General features: G+C 36.7%; 1 protein-coding gene across 3 annotated transcripts in view; it reads left to right on the top strand.

The window, feature by feature from the left end:
* STAM2 (signal transducing adaptor molecule 2) overlaps positions 1–22,353 on the top strand; it is a 58,265-nt gene that overhangs the window by 23,991 nt on the left and 11,921 nt on the right. For 2 of the 3 annotated variants that reach the window (XM_006055826.4, XM_025276478.3), the window contains exons 3-10: positions 153–228; positions 341–439; positions 1,362–1,508; positions 3,486–3,555; positions 4,162–4,348; positions 18,661–18,755; positions 20,777–20,859; positions 20,994–21,081. In XM_006055826.4, coding sequence (XP_006055888.3) covers positions 153–228; positions 341–439; positions 1,362–1,508; positions 3,486–3,555; positions 4,162–4,348; positions 18,661–18,755; positions 20,777–20,859; positions 20,994–21,081 — 845 coding nt within the window. The remainder of the gene's footprint in view (positions 1–152; positions 229–340; positions 440–1,361; positions 1,509–3,485; positions 3,556–4,161; positions 4,349–18,660; positions 18,756–20,776; positions 20,860–20,993; positions 21,082–22,353) is intronic. The other variant, XM_006055827.4, reaches the window with a different exon arrangement.

The raw sequence follows: 22,353 nt of genomic DNA on the forward strand, positions 1-22,353 counted from the left end.
AGATTTATTCCCTTAATGAAGTAAAGTTTGCAGGTGTACATATAAGGTATTGTATGACCAAATAGCTTTTAAAGTTACTTGGTTGTAGAATACCTATGTATTTAATGCTTGAATTGAAATTCTGAATACTTAACTTTCTTCATTTTTTTTAGAGCAAAAGATTGCCTAAAAGCCATAATGAAAAGGGTAAATCATAAAGTTCCTCATGTTGCTCTGCAGGCATTAACTGTAAGTGAAAGTCATGTTATTATTTGGCCCAAATTTTAAATGTGTTTGTTTCAGTAAGTTAAGTAAGATTACATCTCAACATTTGTATATTGATTTTTATTTTAATTAATAGCTTCTTGGGGCTTGTGTGGCAAACTGTGGAAAGATATTTCATTTAGAAGTGTGTTCCCGTGATTTTGCAACAGAAGTACGTGCTGTGATAAAAAATAAGGTAAATTTTAAAAAGAAAAGAAGTTTGAGTCATTAAAAAATACATATGCTGTGTTATTTTAACTGTGTTATAGCATTAGTAGAGTTGTAAGTGAAATCATTTTAGATAAATTTGAAACGAAACAAACTTTCTGTTCTAAAATTTGTTGTTTGCATTTGTAGCACCAAAAACTGTTTTCCTCCCTAAAGCATATATACAAGTGATAAAGCTGATCTTTATTGAGGGTTAGCAGCCACTGCTTTAAGCATTTTATGTATGCTATCTTGTTTAATGCTCTTAGCAACTCTTGGAAGTTAGATTCCCAGGTAATTCTTATTTTATAGATGGAGAAACTAAGACTTAAGAGTAACTTGTCTAAGGTTATGCAGCTAATAAGTGGCATAGCTGAAGTTCAGATATGTGTCTGTGATACCAGCATCCAAACTAACCATCATTCTGTCCTGATTCCCATTAGAGATGGTGAGCAAAGGAGGCCTTTATTTTAGAACAGGGTGGAGAGGGCCTTTGTGATGGGGTTGTTATTGGTTTATTTGTAATAGAAACTCTGATACACTATGTTCATGCTATTAGTGACAAAAATCTCAGAATTTTACTTCAGTTGATATAAAAAGTTTAATATTGAGAATATTAGGAAAATATGAAATAATCTATGAATATGACAGATTCATTGTCATTGTATAAGACATAAACATTAATGTTCAAAACAGGTAATTTTCCAAGAGACAAATATATATTAAAATAGGTATTTATCAAGTGCTCATCTAAACTAAGATTTGCTGGACTTTTGTGGATATTCATAAAACTAGAGAATTTTGGTGGTAATTCTCTTTGTTAAATAATTCAAGTGCTTATTTTAACTATTTTATTCTTTGCCTTTTCTTTCTTTCTTTATTTTTTTTATTCTTTGCCTTTTCTTTAAAAGGCTCATCCTAAAGTATGTGAAAAACTGAAATCTTTAATGGTAGAATGGTCAGAAGAATTTCAGAAGGACCCTCAGTTTAGTCTAATATCTGCAACTATTAAATCTATGAAAGAAGAAGGAATTACTTTTCCTCCATCAGGTTCTCAGGTAAGAGATTCATTCAGACACATGGATGACCCTATACTATAGTATTTTGAAGGTATATACCTTATTTCAAAGCTGACAAGGTCTATCTTTGTCATTACTCACCTCCACTCTACATGAGTTTGTCTAGTGTAGTGTCTGTAATTGTCGAGTGAATTCTACACATGAGAACTTTGAGAAGTGAGTCATCCAAAAATAATCTGTTTAATGTGACTCTGAATCTAGAGTCATGCAAAAGGCATAGATGTGTGAGAGAGCCCTTATGTTCAAGGTATTTATAGTCAATTGAAAGGGTAGCTTTATATATGTGAAAAATAACTGATTATAAGTGACAAAGATGGATGAGGGGTGCAAAAGTTAGATGCCAGGAAGAAGAGGTAACTGTAGACTCGGATAGTGAAGAAGTTGAAGAGTAGAATTTTTAGGCTGGAATGTAATTCAGTATGTAAGGGGAGTAAAGAGGTTGTCAAGGGAGGAATGACATGAATCACTTCATGGACTTGAGAAAGCTCGAGGCCTGTCCGCTGAAGAGGGAACATGCCTGGAGTATGCTTTAGTTTACGTATAAAATGGGTTGGCCTGTAAGGCTAGAAGTTTATTTGAGGACACAGGGACAGCTTTTGCAGGACTGGGGTGGAGGCAGGGATAATGATTCCCAGAGTCCGTGGTGTATTTTGGGTCTGTGGGGGAAAAACACTGTATCTTGGGTTCTGCTCTCAGTGTCTCTTGTTTTCTCAGGATATGGCCTAGGCAAAGAAACTAAGAGAACTGTGTATTTTTTCAATTTTAGACCATAGACTGAAGACACAAAAAGAACCTTTTTAGTTGATCAGATCTATGGGTTCAAAGTAGAATGTAGTAAGGTGGATGAACTAGAACCTGTTATAGAGAGTGAAATAAATCAGAAAGAGAAAAACAAGCGTAATGTATTAGCCCATATAAATGGAATCGAGAAAAATGGTACTGATGAACGTATGTGAAGGGCAGGAATAGAGTTGCAGACATGGAGAATGGACTGGTGGGCATAGTGGGGAAACACAGGGTGGTACAAACTGAGAGACTAGCATTGACATATATGTACTATTATGTGTAAAATAAGTAGCTGGCAGGAAGCAGCTGTATGTAGCACAGGGAGCTCAGCTTCAGTGCTCTGTGATGACGCAGATGGGTGGGATGGGGGATGGGGTAGGAGGGAGGCTCAAGAGGGAGGGGATATATGTATACTTAGAGCTGATTCACATTGTCATAAACAGCAGAAACCAACACAACATTGTAAAGCAGTTATCCTCCAATTAAAAATAAATTTTAAAAATAGAAGTCTTATAAGTAATAAAAAGCCAGCATTTCCTTGCTCTGTCCTTTCTGCAAGTCATTCTCAAAAATCTGTGTTGATGATTCGGAAAAAACTGGTTGATGGTTCGGAACCCTGGACATCTTTGTCTTCCATGCCCTTAAGTTTAAGCATGACCTTCCTTAGTCCTCTGCTATGTCTGAAGCGTCACCACCATTCAAACACAATGAGCAGTGAAGGGGGTTAACAGGAGCTGCCCCTGTTGTTTGCGTCCCGCCTCTGCTCTTCTTCATTATCCTGGCTTCTTGGTACTTCTGTAGCCCCGCACCTCTAGCAGCGTATCACCTCTCACTGAATTAGAGGCTTTGGACCACCGAGATCAGGAAGTGCAGTCAGGAAAGATGTATATTTAAGTACTTTTCTTTATGCCAGGTTCTGTGTCAGATACTACGATTCATGCAAAATGTAAACCATGCCCTTTGTGATTTTTTTCATATTTTCTTGAAAATTCTGATGTTCTGTTTTAGTATTTGAAAACAACTACTTAAAATTATCATAAAGACCTTCACTTTTAAGTGAAACTCATTAGTTACGTTAGTTGTTTTTTTTAAATTAGCATGTGCGAGTAATTATAGAGCTTGTGTTTTCTTTGAAAAGGTAGTTGTGTTCATTTTACTTATACATTACAGACTGTCTCAGCTGCTGCCAAGAACGGTACATCATCGAACAAAAACAAAGAAGATGAAGATATAGCTAAAGGTAAAGGATCAAGCACATGTAGTTTAGTATTGCTGATCTTTGCAGAATGATTTATTGGAATAAAAATTAAAATAAAACTGAGTTTACTTGTAGTATTTTACCTCAAATCTAAAAATTAGTGGAGTCTGAAAACGTAAGAGAAACAACTGACATGATATAAGGTTAATTGAATTCATAATCCTTGTCAGTAATGGTTTTTAGTGTCCTACCTTTGAAGAGATTACATTTCACCTTTTCTTTAATGCCAAAGTTATGAGTCAAGCACAGAAATATGTTCATGACTTGTCCTATATGGAAAGCTACCCATATTATAATGTCACAATCTGTTTGCTGTAAAAATAATAGCTTTTGTATATGACAGACTGTGATATTAAGGAATGAGCAAAAACTTTATTTTCAAAAATGTCATAGTTGTCTTCCCTGTTCCCTTTTGCCCCCCACCCCCATCCTACAAAAGCTAATTGTTTAGTATTTAACTGGACAAATAACATTCACTTGATTTATTCTTATTAAATAGTATATTATGTAATATTTCTTTTTAAACTCTTAAAAAATCAGAGTTAATACTGGCTGTCTTGTTTTTTGCATTTTAATTTTTCAAACTAGCTATTGAATTATCATTGCAAGAGCAGAAGCAGCAGCACACAGAAACAAAATCCTTATATCCATCTGCAGAAATTCAGTCAAATAATAAAGGTGCAAGGAAAGTGAGAGCTTTATATGATTTTGAAGCCGTTGAGGACAATGAACTTACCTTTAAACATGGTGAAATTATTATTGTTTTGGATGACAGGTATGTTTTAAATGTTTCTGGAATATTTTGAAGTTATTCAGTATCATATCCTTAATTTAGAATGCTGAATATTCAGCTTTTGACTTTGGTGTAGTTAAATCATACTAGAACCTTTTCTGCCTTAATTATTTCTTTCTAAAATTAGTTAGGGTAGTTTGAGTTTCTTATTCTTTCATTAAATTTGGTAATAAAGTGTTCTTTGTATCTTGGGTTAAAAATGTATTGAATAATATTGTTTATTATCACAATTGAGACGCAGAAATATTCAGTCATTTGGATGTATTTACATTGAGAATTGTATATACCAAAATTACTGGCAAAAAAAAAAACAACAACTTTAGGAAGAGATATAGCTGTAATACCTTTGATCAGCTCAGCTAAAAACTATGCTCGGCTCCTCCCCAGTTGTTAATCTGCTACTGCCTCTCCCTCACGATTTCTCTATCACTTACACTTGTAATAAAGAATAGATTTGTCTTTATTGAGACTAATTCTACTTTAGTTTGCTTTTAAAAGAAATTGATGAAATTTAGCAAGAGTGAGACCTAACAACTCGTTACTAACAGATTGCAAATGTATTTGGTATCCATTATAAATAACTTAGGAAGGATACATTAGTGTATTTTTAAATGGGTAGATACCCAAAATGGTTTTACTTTGCTGCAGTAAATATTTATTGGGAAAATACTATATGAATATGCTGTGTTTATTTATAATAAAGAATGAGGAAACAGTTCTTTTCTTCATAAAACCTAGAATAAAGGAAGGGAGTTAAGATTACTTTACAAGTAAATATGTGGTATGGAGATTGTGAATGCCATAAAAGGTAATGTTGGGGTTCAGAAAAAAGCGGAGTCACACCTGGTACACACCCCTAAGAAAAAAGGCTTATCCAGTGGGTTCACTTTGGGTGAACTTTGATCTTACAGAACAGGAAAATGAAGGTCTCTTACACAGTCAAGATAACATTATGTTTACTTAGAAAATAATCATTTTTTTTTTCTTTAAGAGTCTTTTTTGTTTTTCTTTTTTAAATAATCATGTGGACCAGAGCACATGATCCCTGAAGGAGAATAAATAGATGTGAAGGTGAAGGGTTAGTATGGGGTCTGAATGCTGACAGTCTGAAATGTCAGGCTTCTGGGTGTAAAATGTTTATAGAAGAACTTAAGTTTACACTTCTGATACTTTTATACAAGCATAAAATTAAGGACATTTATAAAATAAATATAAGAAAAACTACAAAATGAGCATTATTTTTATGTAATGAGAAAATTTTCCAGTGTAAGTTACTGCTCACAAGGTAAATAACAGTACTGATCAGTGGCACAGCTGCTTCCTCATTTTCTTCAGCAAGTCTGTTCTGCTCACTGCTCTGATAACTCAATTTTCTTCTGATTGTTTCTTATGTGGTTGTTGTGACTCCTGCATACATACCATATCCCTTGATGTCATTTGATGTTCATGTGGCATTATGTTATCTGTATGGTCTGCAGGCTTGCAGTATGTAAAGGGTTACGTCATTGTGAAGCCCTGTGTCTTTTCGTTGATGTCTAGTTAAAGCACAAATCCATTAAATAACTTAGACTCATATGAAACTATTTTCAGTTAAGGCTTATCCTTACAAAAGAGAATGGTTTTTTCTGTTGTAAACTACTAAGAGAATTCAACATGAATATGATGGAATATGTAGGTTGATTAAATGTCATTTTGATGTTGCTGCTGCTGCTAAGTCGCTTCAGTCGTGTCCGACTCTGTGTGACCCCATAGACGGCAGCCCACCAGGCTCCCCCGTCCCTGGGATTCTCCAGGCAAGAACACTGGAGTGGGTTGCCATTTCCTTCTCCACATTTTGATGTTAGGAGACCCCAATCTTAAAACTGCCATAGATGTGCTCATCAACACACATAAGTAAAATGTTATCATTCTAGGAGATTGGTTATTACTGGCAAGATTTTAAACACAAATGCATACTTGGGTACTAAAGTTAAATGGCCGCCTTGCATTAAAAAAGAGGTCATCTGGATGATCCAGAATATGACTATATCCATTGTTTTTATATTCTGTTGAAATTAAAAGTACAAAATTTAAAACTTCACATATAGAACTTGAAGTCCCTTGAAAATATATCATTTTCAGACTTCAGTTTAAGAAATACTCAGCTGATAGACAGGTGCAGATTCCTTATTAACAGAGTATACCAAAAAATGTCATTCTCAGTGCTCCCAAATATTATAAAGGATCTAGGAATAAATAGAAGGCAATGGCAGCCCACTCCAGTACTCTTGCCTGGAAAATCCCATGGTTGGAGGAGCCTGGTAGGCTTCAGTCCATGGGGTCGCTGAGTTGGACACGACTGAGCGATTTCACTTTCACTTTTCACTTTCATGCACTGGAGAAGGAAATGGCAACCCACTCCAGTGTTCTTGCCTGGAGAATCCCAGGGACGGCGGAGCCTGGTAGGCTGCCGTCTGTGGGGTTACACAGAGTCGGACACGACTGACGTGACTTAGCAGCAGCAGGAATAAATAAACCTAACAAAGACACTTAAGGACTTCATGGAAAAAATTATAAATCCTTTGAAAGATATAAAATAATATATATATTTATATATCAATAAATATAAATGGAGTGAGATGTCATTTATGCTGAAGAAACCTTAATATTGTAAAGATTGCTTTTTCTAATATTAATACATAAACAGTTCATTTCTAATTAAAAGCTCAATAGGACTTTTTTCCAGAGAACTTGGAAACATTTTTATTTTGACATTAATATGGAAATATGAAGGTGTACAATAACACAGAGAAGATACTTTTCCTGTTATGTATCAAGGCATATTAAGAGGTTATAATAAATATAGTCTATTGTAACAGGATGGAATCCAGAAATAAGCTTATGAACAGATAGCAGCTTGCTGTTTGAAAGATAGACTATCATAAATCAGTAGGAAAAATGATGTACTATTAAATAGATTTTGCTGGGATGAATTGACTTTCTATGCAGTATAAATAAAATTTGATTCAGCTTCACACAGTACATAAAATTTCATTCCAAATAAAGACCTAAATGTGGAAGAGTGCTATAAAGGAAAATGTGAAACTATTAGGCAAATATAAAGGAGAATAGATTGAGGAATTCAAGGTATTTGCATAATACAGACAAACAAATGCTCTTCAGATATGTACAGAACTCCTACATATTCATGAAAAGAGACAAATGACCCAGTGGAAAAAGAAAAATGGACAGAAGATATGAACAAGCAGTCTAGGGAAGAGTCAGTCTGGATGCTCAGAAGTGCAAATGGGCACAGCAGTAAGAGATGATTTCTCCTGTGCAATACCAAGTGTTGCCTGGACAGTTAACACATGTGAGCAAAAGTGACATTCTCACATGCTGCTGAGGGAAAGGAGGTTGATGAATTGCCACAACCACTTCAGGGAACATTTGACAGCATTAGTAAAACAGAAAATGCTTAGGTTCTGTGGCCCAGCAAGCCTGTCTCTGTGAACATGCCTAGAGAATTGTTGCATGTGTGCCCTAAAATCTAGAATGATTATTACCCCAGCCTTTATAAGGGTGAGAGAAAAGACTGGAAATAACCTAAATGCCTGCCTGCATGGGGATGAGTACATCAAATATGCCATATCTGTGTGATGGATCTTTAAAAGGGATTAATAAAATCTGAAAGAATTAACCTATAAAATTTAAAAGATATATAATGATTAACATTTATGTTAGGTTGGCGTGAACGTAATTGTGGTTTTGGACCATCAATTTTATTTTATATTTTTTTATATATTTTTAAATTTTATTTTGTTTTTAAACTTTACAATATTGTATTAGTTTTGCCAAATATCGAAATGAATCCGCCACAGGTATACCTGTGTTCCCCATCCTGAACCCTCCTCCCTCTTCCCTCCCCATACCCTCCCTCTGGGTCGTCCCAGTGCACCAGCCCCAAGCATCCAGTATCGTGCATCGAACCTGGACTGGCGACTCGTTTCATACATGATATTATACATGTTTCAATGCCATTCTCCCAAATCTCCCCACCCTCTCCCTCTCCCACAGAGTCCATAAGACTGATCTATACATCAGTGTCTCTTTTGCTGTCTCGTACACAGGGTTATTGTTACCATCTTTCTAAACTCCATATATATGCGTTAGTATACTGTATTGGTGTTTTTCTTTCTGGCTTACTTCACTCTGTATAATAGGTTCCAGTTTCATCCACCTCATTAGAACTGATTCAAATGTATTCTTTTTAATGGCTGAGTAATACTCCATTGTGTATATGTACCACAGCTTTCTTATCCATTCATCTGCTGATGGGCATCTAGGTTGCTTCCATGTCCTGCCTATTATAAACAGTGCTGCGATGAACATTGGGATACACGTGTCTCTTTCCCTTCTGGTTTCCTCAGTGTGTATGCCCAGCAGTGGGATTGCTGGATCATAAGGCAGTTCTATTTCCAGTTTTTTAAGGAATCTCCACACTGTTCTCCATAGTGGCTGTACTAGTTTGCATTCCCACCAACAGTGCAAGAGGGTTCCCTTTTCTCCACACCCTCTCCAGCATTTATTGCTTGTAGACTTTTGGATCGCAGCCATTCTGACTGGCGTGAAATGGTACCTCATAGTGGTTTTGATTTGCATTTCTTTGATAATGAGTGATGTTGAGCATCTTTTCATGTGTTTGTTAGCCATCTGTATGTCTTCTTTGGTGAAATGTCTATTTAGTTCTTTGGCCCATTTTTTGATTGGGTCATTTATTTTTCTGGAGTTGAGCTGTAGGAGTTGCTTGTATATTTTTGAGATTAGTTGTTTGTCAGTTGCTTCATTTGCTATTATTTTCTCCCATTCTGAAGGCTGTCTTTTCACCTTGCTAATAGTTTCCTTTGTTGTGCAGAAGCTTTTAAGTTTAATTAGGTCCCATTTGTTTATTTTTGCTTTTATTTCCAGTATTCTGGGAAGTGGGTCATAGAGGATCCTGCTGTGATGTATGTCGGAGAGTGTTTTGCCTATGTTCTCCTCTAGGAGTTTTATAGTTTCTGGTCTTACGTTGAGATCTTTAATCCATTTTGAGTTTATTTTTGTGTATGGTGTTAGAAAGTGTTCTAGTTTCATTCTTTTACAAGTGGTTGACCAGTTTTCCCAGCACCACTTGTTAAAGAGATTGTCTTTAATCCATTGTATATTCTTGCCTCCTTTGTCAAAGATAAGGTGTCCATATGTGCGTGGATTTATCTCTGGGCTTTCTGTTTTGTTCCATTGATCAATATTTCTGTCTTTGTGCCAGTACCATACTGTCTTGATAACTGTGGCTTTGTAATAGAGCCTGAAGTCAGGTAGGTTGATTCTTCCAGTTCCATTCTTCTTTCTCAAGATAGCTTTGGCTATTCGAGGTTTTTTGTATTTCCATACAAATTGTGAAATTATTTGTTCTAGCTCTGTGAAGAATACCGTTGGTAGCTTGATAGGGATTGCATTGAATCTATAGATTGCTTTGGGTCGTATACTCATTTTCACTATATTGATTCTTCCAATCCATGAACATGGTATATTTCTCCATCTATTAGTGTCCTCTTTGATTTCTTTCACCAGTGTTTTATAGTTTTCTATGTATAGGTCTTTAGTTTCTTTAGGTAGATATATTCCTAAGTATTTTATTCTTTCCATTGCAATGGTGAATGGAATTGTTTCCTTAATTTCTCTTTCTGTTTTCTCATTATTAGTGTATAGGAATGCAAGGGATTTCTGTGTGTTGATTTTATATCCTGCAACTTTACTATAATCATTGATTAGTTCTAGTAATTTTCTGGTGGAGTCTTTAGGGTTTTCTATGTAGAGGATCATGTCATCTGCAAATAGTGAGAGTTTTACTTCTTCTTTTCCAATTTGGATTGCTTTTATTTCTGTTTCTGCTCTGATTGCTGTGGCCAAAACTTCCAAAACTATGTTGAATAGTAATGGTGAAAGTGGGCACCCTTGTCTTGTTCCTGACTTTAGAGGAAATGCTTCCAATTTTTCACCATTGAGGATAATGTTTGCTGTGGGTTTGTCATATATAGCTTTTATTATGTTGAGGTATGTTCCTTCTATTCCTGCTTTCTGGAGAGTTTTTATCATAAATGGATGTTGAATTTTGTCAAAGGCTTTCTCTGCATCTATTGAGATAATCATATGGTTTTTATTTTTCAATTTGTTAATGTGGTGTATTACATTGATTGATTTGCGGATATTGAAGAATCCTTGCATCCCTGGGATAAAGCCCACTTGGTCATGGTGTATGATCTTTTTAATGTGTTGTTGGATTCTGATTGCTAGAATTTTGTTAAGGATTTTTGCATCTATGTTCATCAGTGATATTGGCCTGTAGTTTTCTTTTTTTGTGGGATCTTTGTCAGGTTTTGGTATTAGGGTGATGGTGGCCTCATAGAATGAGTTTGGAAGTTTACCTTCCTCTGCAATTTTCTGGAAGAGTTTGAGCAGGATAGGTGTTAGCTCCTCTCTAAATTTTTGGTAGAATTCAGCTGTGAAGCCGTCTGGACCTGGGCTTTTGTTTGCTGGAAGATTTTTGATTACAGTTTCAATTTCCATGCTTGTGATGGGTCTGTTAAGATTTTCTATTTCTTCCTGGTCGAGTTTTGGAAAGTTGTACTTTTCTAAGAATTTGTCCATTTCTTCCACGTTGTCCATTTTATTGGCATATAATTGTTGATAGTAGTCTCTTATGATCCTTTGTATTTCTGTGTTGTCTGTTGTGATCTCTCCATTTTCATTTCTAATTTTATGGATTTGATTTTTCTCCCTTTGTTTCTTGATGGGTCTGGCTAATGGTTTGTCAATTTTATTTATCCTTTCAAAGAACCAGCTTTTGGTTTTGTTGATTTTTGCTATGGTCTCTTTTGTTTCTTTTGCATTTATTTCTGCCCTAATTTTTAAGACTTCTTTCCTTCTACTAACCCTGGGGTTCTTCATTTCTTCCTTTTCTAGTTGCTTTAGGTGTAGGGTTAGGTTATTTATTTGACTTTTTTCTTGTTTCTTGAGGTATGCCTGTATTGCTATGAACTTTCCCCTTAGGACTGCTTTTAAAGTGTCCCATAGGTTTTGGGTTGTTGTGTTTTCATTTTCATTTGTTTCTATGCAAATTTTGATTTCTTTTTTGATTTCTTCTGTGATTTGTTGGTTATTCAGCAGCATGTTGTTCAGCCTCCATATGTTGGAATTTTTAATAGTTTTTCTCCTGTAATTGAGATCTAATCTTACTGCATTGTGGTCAGAAAAGATGCTTGGAATGATTTCAATTTTTTTGAATTTACCAAGGCTAGATTTATGGCCCAGGATGTGATCTATCCTGGAGAAGGTTCCATGTGCGCTTGAGAAAAAGGTGAAATTCATTGTTTTGGGATGAAATGTCCTATAGATATCAATTAGGTCTAACTGGTCTATTGTATCGTTTAAAGTTTGTGTTTCCTTGTTAATTTTCTGTTTAGTTGATCTATCCATAGGTGTGAGTGGGGTATTAAAGTCTCCCACTATTATTGTGTTATTGTTAATTTCTCCTTTCATACTTGTTAGCATTTGTCTTACATATTGCGGCGCTCCCGTGTTGGGTGCATATATATTTATAATTGTTATATCTTCTTCTTGGATTGATCCTTTGATCATTATGTAGTGACTATCTTTGTCTCTTTTCACAGCCTTTGTTTTAAAGTCTATTTTATCTGATATGAGTATTGCTACTCCTGCTTTCTTTTGGTCCCTATTTGCATGGAAAATCTTTTTCCAGCCCTTCACTTTCAGTCTGTATGTGTCCCCTGTTTTGAGGTGGGTCTCTTGTAGACAACATATGTAGGGGTCTTGTTTTGTATCCATTCAACCAGTCTTTGTCTTTTGGTTGGGGCATTCAACCCATTTATGTTTAAGGTAATTACTGATAAGTATGATCCCGTTGCCATTTATTTTATTGTTTTGGGTTCGATTTTATACACCATTTTTGTGTTTCCTGTCTAGAGAATATCCTTTAGTATTTGTTGGAGAGCTGGTTTGGTGGTGCAGAATTCTCTCAGCTTTTGCTTGTCTGAAAAGCTTTTGATTTCTCCTTCATATTTGAATGAGATCCTTGCTGGGTACAATAATCTGGGCTGTAGGTTATTTTCTTTCATCACTTTAAGTATGTCTTGCCATTCCGTCCTGGCCTGAAGAGTTTCTATGGAAAGATCAGCTGTTATCCTTATGGGAATTCCCTTGTGTGTTATTTGTTGTTTTTCCCTTGCTGCTTTTAATATTTGTTCTTTGTGTTTGATCTTTGTTAATTTGATTAATATGTGTCTTGGGGTGTTTCGCCTTGGGTTTATCCTGTTTGGGACTCTCTGGGTTTCTTGGACTTGGGTGATTATTTCCTTCCCCATTTTAGGGAAGTTTTCAACTATTATCTCTTCAAGTATTTTCTCATGGTCTTTCTTTTTGTCTTCTTCTTCTGGGACCCCTATGATTCGAATGTTGTAGCGTTTAATATTGTCCTGGAGGTCTCTGAGATTGTCCTCATTTCTTTTAATTCATTTTTCTTTTATCCTCTCTGACTCATTTATTTCTACCATTCTATCTTCTAATTCACTAATCCTATCTTCTGCCTCTGTTATTCTACTATTTGTTGCCTCCAGAGTGTTTTTAATTTCATTTATTGCATTATTCATTATATATTGACTCTCTTTTATTTCTTCTAGGTCCTTGTTAAACCTTTCTTGCATCTTCTCAATCTTTGTCTCCAGGCTATTTATCTGTGATTCCATTTTGATTTCAAGATTTTGGATCAATTTCACTATCATTATTTGGAATTCTTTATCAGGTAGATTCCCTATCTGTTCCTCTTTTGTTTGGTTTGGTGGGCATTTATCCTGTTCCTTTATCTGCTGGGTATTCCTCTGTCTCTTCATCTTGTTTAAATTGCTGACTTTGGGGTGTCCTTTCTGTATTCTGGCAGTTTGTGGAGTTCTCTTTATTGTGGCGTTTCCTCGCTCTGTGTGGGTTTGTACAGGTGGCTTGTCAAGGTTTCTTGGTTAGGGAAGCTTGTGTCGGTGTTCTGGTGGGTGAAGCTGTATTTCTTCTCTCTGGAGTGCAATGAAATGTCCAGTAATGAGTTATGGGATGTCTATGGTTTTGGGGTGACTTTGGGCTGCCTGTATCTTGGAGCTCTGGGCTGTGTTCCTTGTTGCTGGAGAATTTGCTTGGTATGTCTTGCCCTGAAACTTGTTGGCCCTTGTGTGGTGCTTGGTTTCAGTGCAGGTATGAGGAGGTATGATGAGCTCCTGTCAATTAATGTTCCTTGGAGTCAGGAGCTCCCTGGAGTCAGGGTTTGGACTTAAGCCTCCTGCTTCCAGTTATCGGTCTTATTTTTACAGTAGTTTCAAAGCTTCTCCTTCTATACAGCACCATTGATAAAACATCTACATTAAAGATGAAAAGTTTCTCTACCATGAGGGTCACCCAGAGAGGTTCACAGCGTTACATGGAGAAGAGAAGAGGGAGGAGGGAGTTAGAGGTGACCCAAATGAGATGAGGTGGAATCAATAGAGGAGAGAGTGGGCTAGCCAGAAATCTCTTCCTTATGTGCACTCCACAGCTGGACTGCTCAGAGTTGTTCATGGAGTTATACAGAGAAGAGAAGAAGGAGGAAGGTAACAGAGGTGGCCAGGAGGATAAAAGGGGGGAATGAAAAGGAGGGAGACAGATCCAGCCAGTAATCAGTTCCCTAAGTGTTCTCCACCGTCTGGAACACACAGAAATTCACAGAGTTGGGTAGAGTAGAGAGAGGTTAGGGAGGAGACACAGGCGACCTGGTAGAGAAAAAGGAGAGTCCAAAGGGAGAGAGAGCAGTCAAGCCAGTAATCTCGCTCCCTAGTGAAAAATGGGTACTGAAGATTGGGTTCTTAAAGGTAGAAAATTGGTAACAAATACATAAAAGCAAAAATTAAAAATCTAGAGTAGAGTTTGGAATTTCAAAAATACGATGTTAAAGAAAAGAAGAAGGAAAAGAAGAGAAAAAACGAACAAACAAAAACAAACAAGGTCGCGAAAATTATAAAGAAAATATAGGTACAGAATTGATAACTAATACCAAAAAGCAAAAGTTAAAAATCTAGAGTAGAGTTTGGAATTGCAAAAATACAATGTTAAAAAAAGAAGAAGAAAAAGAAAGAGAGAAAAAAAACAAACAAGAACAAACAAAGTCGCTTAAATTATAAAGAAAATACAGGTACAAAATTGATAACAAATACCAAAAAGCATAAATTAAAAATCTAGAGTAGAGTTTGGAATTTCAGATATACAATGTTATTTAAAAGAAGAAGAGAAAGAAACAGAGAAAAAGAAAAAAGAAAAAAGGGTCACAGAAATTATAAAAAAAAAAAACTATAGGTACAAAATTGATAACAAATATCAAAAAGCTAAAGTTAAAAATCTAGAGTAGAGTTTGGAATTTCAAAAATACAATGTTAAAGAAAAGAAGGAAAAAAAAAAAAGGTCAAAAAAATTATAAAAAATATATATATGAAGTTTGCTTTAAAAAAATAGGGTCTTTTTTTTTTGCAAAGTAATCGGTTATAAAAGTGAAAATTAAAGGAATAATAGAGGGCTTAAAAATTTTTTTTTAAAAAGTAATAAAAAATGAAAGAATGATGGTAAAAATAGTAAAAATATATCTAGGACTTTCTCCGGTTTTGTTGTGAGTATTGTGGGTTCAGTTCATTTTTGGCTAGTTCCTTGGTCCAACTTATATTTCTCAAGATCTATAGGCCCCTTCCTATGTAGTTGGTATTAACCACAGGGTTTTAATCTATTGCCTGTAGCTTCCAAGGCGTTTCCCTCTGTTATAGCTTCTTCTGTTTGCTGGTCTCTTCAGTGTCTGGTTTCCGCCCTGACACAAAGGGGACGGTGGAGGACACTTTGTGTTTTTTTTTTTTAGGCTCACTTGTTCAGTCGCGCTGTGGGGAGGGAGGGAGGGATGCTGCAAACAGATAACACTGGCGTGCGCTCGCAGTGCCTCAGCCCCACTGGGTCTGCCCCCTGTTCACGGCGCGTGTAGCCTCCCTGCCCACACTGCTCAGGCTCTAGGTTGCTCCGCTGGGAATCATCCGTGGCCGGCCCTGGGCTGCCTGCACTTCCCAGGTCCAAGCCGCTCAGGTTCAGGCACTTGGATAGTCCTCAGAGGCGCAGACTCTTGGTTGGGCCTGTGTTTTGTGCCCTTCCCAGATCTGAGCAGTTCAGGTGATGAGGTGTTTGGCGTGCGCGATTGCTGCGACTTACCGCCTCCCCGCAGCTCGGTTATCGAGGAGTGCAACCGGCACACCTTCTCAGGCAGATGTTGACCGTCCAGATCCCCAAGAGGTTTTAGTTAGCAAAGAAGCCTGCTTACAGTTTTATAGATAGTGTCTCTCTTGGGCTGCGATTGTCGCCTTCCGGCTCTGGCTGCCTGTCACCGGAGGGGGAAGGTCTGCAGCCGGCTGTCTCTGTTCAGTCCTTTGTTCCGTGCGCGGGCCTGGCTGTGTCTTAGGGTAGGGCTGGCTTTTCGCATGGTAGATATCCCACGGTCTGGTTTGCTAGCCCAAATTATTTCGCTCAGATATCGCTCGGGGTATTCAGGCCAGATCCTTGCGATGCAGCCTGCGCCGTGCCTCCCTGCCCATCCCCCGCTTGCTAATGGCGGATGCAGGTGTCTGCGCTGCTTCTCCACTGGGGGAGTTACCGTAGGGCTCGCAATGTGCGGGTTTTAATTATTTATTTTTCCTCCCTGTTATGTTGCTCTCTGTGCTTCCAAGGCGCAGCACAGATTCGGCAGTGAGAAAGTTTCCTGGTGTTTGGAAACTTCTCTCTTTTTAAGACTCCCTTCCCTGGACGGAACTCCGTCCCTCCCTCTTTTGTCTCTTTTTTGTCTTTTATATTTTTTTCCTACCTCCTTTCAAAGACTTGGGTTGCTTTTCTGGGTGCCTGATGTCCTCTGCCGGCATTCAGAAGTTGTTTTGTGGAATTTACTCGGCGTTTAAATGTTCTTTTGATGAATTTGTGGGGGAGAAAGTGTTCTCCCTGTCCTACTCCTCCGCCATCTTAGCTCCTCCCTCCTGGACCATCAATTTTAAATCATTATAACTAAGCTTGAATATATCTTTATTAATCAAAATAGGAACCTTTTCAATCAACACATTTTTGCCAACAAGAAATAAGTTTACTTATTACTGTAGTATAAAAATCTGTGCTCCAGATCAATCCTAAAGGGTTCTACTCTACAGCATTGTGTCTAAGATTATAGTCTGTACTGTGCACTTAAAATTTGATGTGAAGGGAGATCTTACATTGTGTTATCACCAAAAATTAATAAATAGAGATGGGTGGAGAAAGTTTTAGGAGGTAATGGATGTATTTATTGTATAAACTGTGGTGATGATGTTCAGATGCATACTAATTTGCAAATCCATCAAGTTGTACAGTAAATAGGTACAGCTCTTTGTATGTATGTTAAAACCTTAAGAAAGTGGTTTCGAAAAATTAAAAAAAAAAAAATCCGTGCTTCGGGATTTGACTCTTGGAAAGCTTTTTCTGCCTCTGGCTGGTTTGTGGAATCATTTTCCCTGCAAAAAGTTGTTGAGATGCTCAAAGAAGTAGTCAGTTGGTGAGAGAGGTCAGGTGAATATGGCAGATGAGGCAAAATTTTGTAGCCTAATTTGTTCAACTTTTGAAGCATTGGTTGTGCAACATGTGGTCAGGCATTGTCGTGGAGAAGATTTGGGCCCTTACTGTTGACCAAAGATGGCTGTAAACATTGCAGTTTTCAGTGCATCTCATCGATTTGCTTAGCATACTTCTCAGATCAATGGTTTCACCAGGATTCAGAAAGCTGTAATGGATCACAGTGGCAGCAGACTACCAAACAGTGACTGTGACCTTTCTTGGTGCAAGTCTGGCTTTGGGAAGCGCTTTGGACCTTCTTACCAGTCCAACCACTGAGCTAGTCGTCACCAGTGGTTTTATAAAATCTACTTTTCATTGCATGTCACAATCTGATCAAGAAATGGTTTGTTGTTGTGGCATAGAATAAGAGAAGATGATACTTCAAAATGATGATTTATTTGATTTGTGGTCAGCTCATGAGGCACCCACTTATCGAGGTTTTTCACCTTTCCAATTGGCTTCAAATGCCAAATGACCGACCATAGCACGGTCGACATTGAGTTCTTTGGCGACTTCTCGTGTGGTTGTAAGAGGATCAGCTTTGATGATGTTGTTACCTTCCGGTGGCTGGCCACTATGCTCCTCCTCTTCAAAGCTCTTGTCTCCTTTGCAGAACTTGAACCACTTGAACCACTGCACTGTCCATTCATTAGCAGTTCCTGGGCCAAATGTGTTGTTGATGTTGTGAGTTGTCCTTGCTGCTTTACTTTTGAACTCAAATAAGAAAACCACTCCAATTTGCTTTTTGTCTAATATCATTTCCCTAGTCTAAAATAAATATAAACAAGTAATAAGTCATTAGCAAAAAAAATAAAGCAAGAAATGTGCATTAAAATGGTGTATAACATAACCATATTTATTTAAGAATACTCCAGTATCAAATGGTGAATTTAAACAATGCAAAACTGCAATTACTTTTGTACCAACTTAATATCTATAGAGTTGGCTATACATATCTATATATATCTATATCTATAAGCTCTTATAGATACAGTAAATGAATAAAAAATATATCTGAAGGAAGGTGACGTATCAACTTGGTGGTGGTATGAAGGATGGATGTGAGTTTGGGATTTGGAGGTGTTGATAAAGGAAACTTCAGTGTTATCTGTAATGTTTTGGGTTTTTTTTTAAAGTACAGAATCAAGTATGACCAGTTGTTGATAGGTTCTGAATTTAAGTATGAGAATATAGATGTTTATTTTATTTGTACTTTTTTATATCTCTTATTAAGTTTACTTCCCTGGTGGCTCAGATGGTAAAGAATCTGCCTGCAGTGCAGGAGACCCAGGTTCTTTCCCTGAGTTGGGAAGATCCTGTGGAGAAGTCATTGCTACCCACTCCAGTACTCTTGCCTGGAGAATTCCATGGACAGAGGAGCCTGAAGGGCTATAGTCCATGGGGTCACAAAGAGTAGGACATGACTGAGCAACTAACACACAAGTTTAAGAAGAACTACTTTTAAATATAGTGGGATTTGAACTAGTATTTTCAAAGTAGACTAAATTTAATTTTTATTTTAATTACTCTTGACACTAATGAAATATAGGGTAACAAATGGCATTTTTGTACTGTATTTTCAGTGATGCTAATTGGTGGAAAGGAGAAAATCACAGAGGAATAGGACTCTTCCCATCTAATTTTGTAACATGTAATTTAAACATAGAATCAGAGGCAGGTAAGTTAAATCTGTGGAAAGGTTAAATCTATTGAAGTTTTCTGTTTGAATTTTATGATTCGGTTTGAAATATAAAGTAGATTGGCATTTAATTCTTGTTTTGAATAATTTATTTATGGATAGTACAGTTTAACCTACTTCTTCCCAAATTAAGGGGTTAACTTATTCCAGGTCAATTCCAAATTAGAGTTATTTCCTTATCATTATATTTTAAATCCTTTGAGAGTTAATGTGCATAGGTACATATAAGGCATAAAGTAAGCTATGCTTGACCATGTAAATATTTAAATCAGTGTAATTATGGTTTAAGAGGCCATTTGCATTTGCCTAGTACAAAAAATGTTTTATTCATCATTGAAGCGCGGTATCAAAGTAGGCAGGTTTGGGGATCCATTGACAAGTGCTGAGTGTAATTACAGGGGTTAGGAGTACTCCTAAATTGTAGATTTTTCCTTACATTGATTTGGTCCCGGGGAACTCAAAACAATAACAAAGTAATGTAATCAAGACAGTAGGTTCCTAGTTCACATCTTCTGAACTTCCCTCAGTTTTGCAGCCACAGACAGTTCTACACAGCTGCTGCCAACCATGCCAAGGAAGCGTCCATTTGTTAGGCAGGCAGGGAGTTGGGGGGTAGGGTGGTGGTGCTGAGTGTGCAGAACAACTGGTAATAATACTAATGATGGTGAGGGTCAAAAATAAAATTGCTCAGTGGTGTTTAAGCACTCGTTTATCAGCTGTTGTGCAAAGTCCTTTGCTTGCACTATTTCATTTAATCTTCTTAAGTCTGTGAGATAGGTACTTTTGCTATCCCATTTTATAGATAAGAAAACTGAGGCTGAGGTTATTTGGCTAGTAGGTGGTAGAGCCAGGATTCTAAAGTCGGCTACTCTGCCATTAGAATGTACTTGTACTGACATAGCTGCTGAACATACTCCTTTAATCTTTATCATTCTAGAGAACTTAAATTGAAAGCTCTACAGCATGTGTAGCATCATCTTTGTGTAGATTGAATGATGCATTCAATTAAAATTGAGAGAGATGAATACTGAGTACTCTGTCACTCAATACTTCTTTTGCCTCCATTCTGACTCTTAAGTTGATATGAACATTGGAGACACTAGGTTTAATAGCTTGATAGACCATGCTCAGGGAATGCTGTAGAATTCACTATAGGCTGGAGAAATTGAGCTTCTATTTTTAAAAGTAAAAAATACCCTGGATTTTCAGTAAATCCTCGTGTTATGCTAAGCTCTGCTTCTTAGGGCATACTTGAAAGTTAACTAAATATTTGAAATAACTGTTGGGACTTAAAACTTCTTTGGTTATATAGTTTTTGATTATAATTTTTAATTCAAATTTACTTCATTAAAATATAGTACATTGTGGCAGTTCTCCAGTGAGCATTTAAATAATTTTCTATATATATGCGTATATATATATTTTTTTAATTTATTTTTCAACCTCTTTTCTAAGAAAAGTTTTTGTTTTGTGTTGCTGTAACTATTATCAGGTTGAAATCAGGTCTCTCTTTTAATTTTTTTACATGTAGAAAATAATTTTTTATAGCAGGAAAGAGTGTAGTTCATAGATTTAACTCTGAAATTAGCTAATTAGATAATACTCTACTCTCGTATATATATTTTCACCCTAGCAATAACACTCAGTTTTAGGAAGGTGCCTGTAATGACAGTTGCCATTAATATTGCTTACTTGTTCCACTAAAATGTAAGTTATATCAGGGTAAGGATTCCTGTTTGTTTTATTCACTAGTGTATTTTCAATGCCTCGAACAATGCTTATCATATAGTAAGGGCTAAATAGATAGTTGTGGCATGAATCAATGACCATATGTAATAACGTATATTGATTATGAAATGTTATGATTATATTGATTATGAAATGTTATTATTTAGAGTTTCCTTTTTTTTTATTATGAATAATCACAGGCTATTTATAAATTAATGACTAAACTACCAAAGTGAATACTGAGGAACTTAAAGTTTACTTTGTTTCCATAGCAGCTGTGGACAAATTGAATATAATTGATGATGAGGAGGAGGAAATTAAGAAATCAGAGCCTGAGCCTGTTTATATAGATGAGGTAGAGTCATTCTTTTGTTTAATGGTTAAACTGTCAAGACTTTTAAAATGTGTTATTCTTGAGAATGCTTGAAAATAAATTTTTATAATCATTGAAATTAAAACTCTTTGTAAGGTGTCCTGTTACTTTTTTAGGATAAGATGGATAGAGCCCTGCAGGTACTGCAGAGTATAGATCCAACAGATTCAAAACCAGATTCTCAAGACCTCTTGGACTTAGAAGGTACTAAGTGAATATTAGGGATTACCTTGATGTCATTTAATGTTTTAGCAATTTATAATGTCTTAAATTTTTTCTGCCTTGGGTTGCTTCCAGAGATTAGAAATCTTTGGTGGGAAGTAGACTAGTGTAGTAAAATAGTAAACATATGACTTGGAAGATGTTACAACCTGCCTATCCTGTTCATTGGGGAAGTCTTTACTTCTCTGTAAGCCCACTCATGAAATTTGCAGTTCAGAAAAGGACAGAATTAGAAATAGCATCATAAAGTAACTGAGCAAAATGTTGGAAATTCTTATTCCTCTTCTTATTCTCTTGTATCAGAATTTTAAAGGTCAAAATTATACATGATCTATCTTTACTGTGTAATGTAGGGGTATTTGATACATGCTGATGTGTCTTTTTACTCTCTAAGAAATTTGAAGCAATTAAAATAGATGTTTTTGTGCCTTTTTAAAAAATCCATTGGGAGAAAAATCTCTGGGATAAATGTTTCAGTTCAGTTCAGTCGCTCAGTTGTGTCTGACTCTTTGCCACCCCATGAACTGCAGCACGCCAGGCTTCCCTGTCAATCACCAACTCCTGGAGCTTACTCAGACTCATGTCCATCGAGTCGGTGATGCCATCCAACCATCTCATCCTCTGTCGTCCCCTTCTCCCACCTTCAATCTTTCCCAGCATCAGGGTCTTTTCCAATGAGTCAGTTCTTCTCATCAGGTGGCCAAAGTATTGGAGTTTCAGCTTCAACATCAATCCTTCCAATGAATATTCAGGACTGATTTCCTTTTGGATGGACTGGTTGGATCTCCTTGCAGTCTGAGGGACTCTCAAGAGTCTTCTCCAACACCACAGTTCAAAAGCATCAGTTCTTTGGTGCTCAGCTTTCTTTATAGTCCAACTCTCACATCCATACATGACCACTGGAAAAACCACAGCTTTTACTAGATGGACCTTTGTTGGCAAAGTAATGTCTCTGCTTTTTAATATGCTGTCTAGGTTGGTCATAGCTTTTCTTCCAAGGAGCAACCATCTTTTAATTTCATGGCTGCAGTCAGCATCTGAAGTGATTTTGGAGTCCCCCAAAATAGTCTTTCACTGTTTCCATTGTTTCACCATGTATTTGCCATGATGTGATTGCACTGGATGCCATGATCTTAGTTTTCTGAATGTTGAGTTTTAAGCCAACTTTTTCACTCTCTTTCATTTTCGTCAAGAGGCTTTTTAGTTCTTCTTTGCTTTCTGCCATGAGGGTGGTGTCATCTGCATATCTGAGGT

This window comes from Bubalus bubalis, chromosome 2 (assembly GCF_019923935.1).
Source record: "Bubalus bubalis isolate 160015118507 breed Murrah chromosome 2, NDDB_SH_1, whole genome shotgun sequence".
Classification (NCBI taxonomy): Eukaryota; Metazoa; Chordata; class Mammalia; order Artiodactyla; family Bovidae; genus Bubalus; species Bubalus bubalis.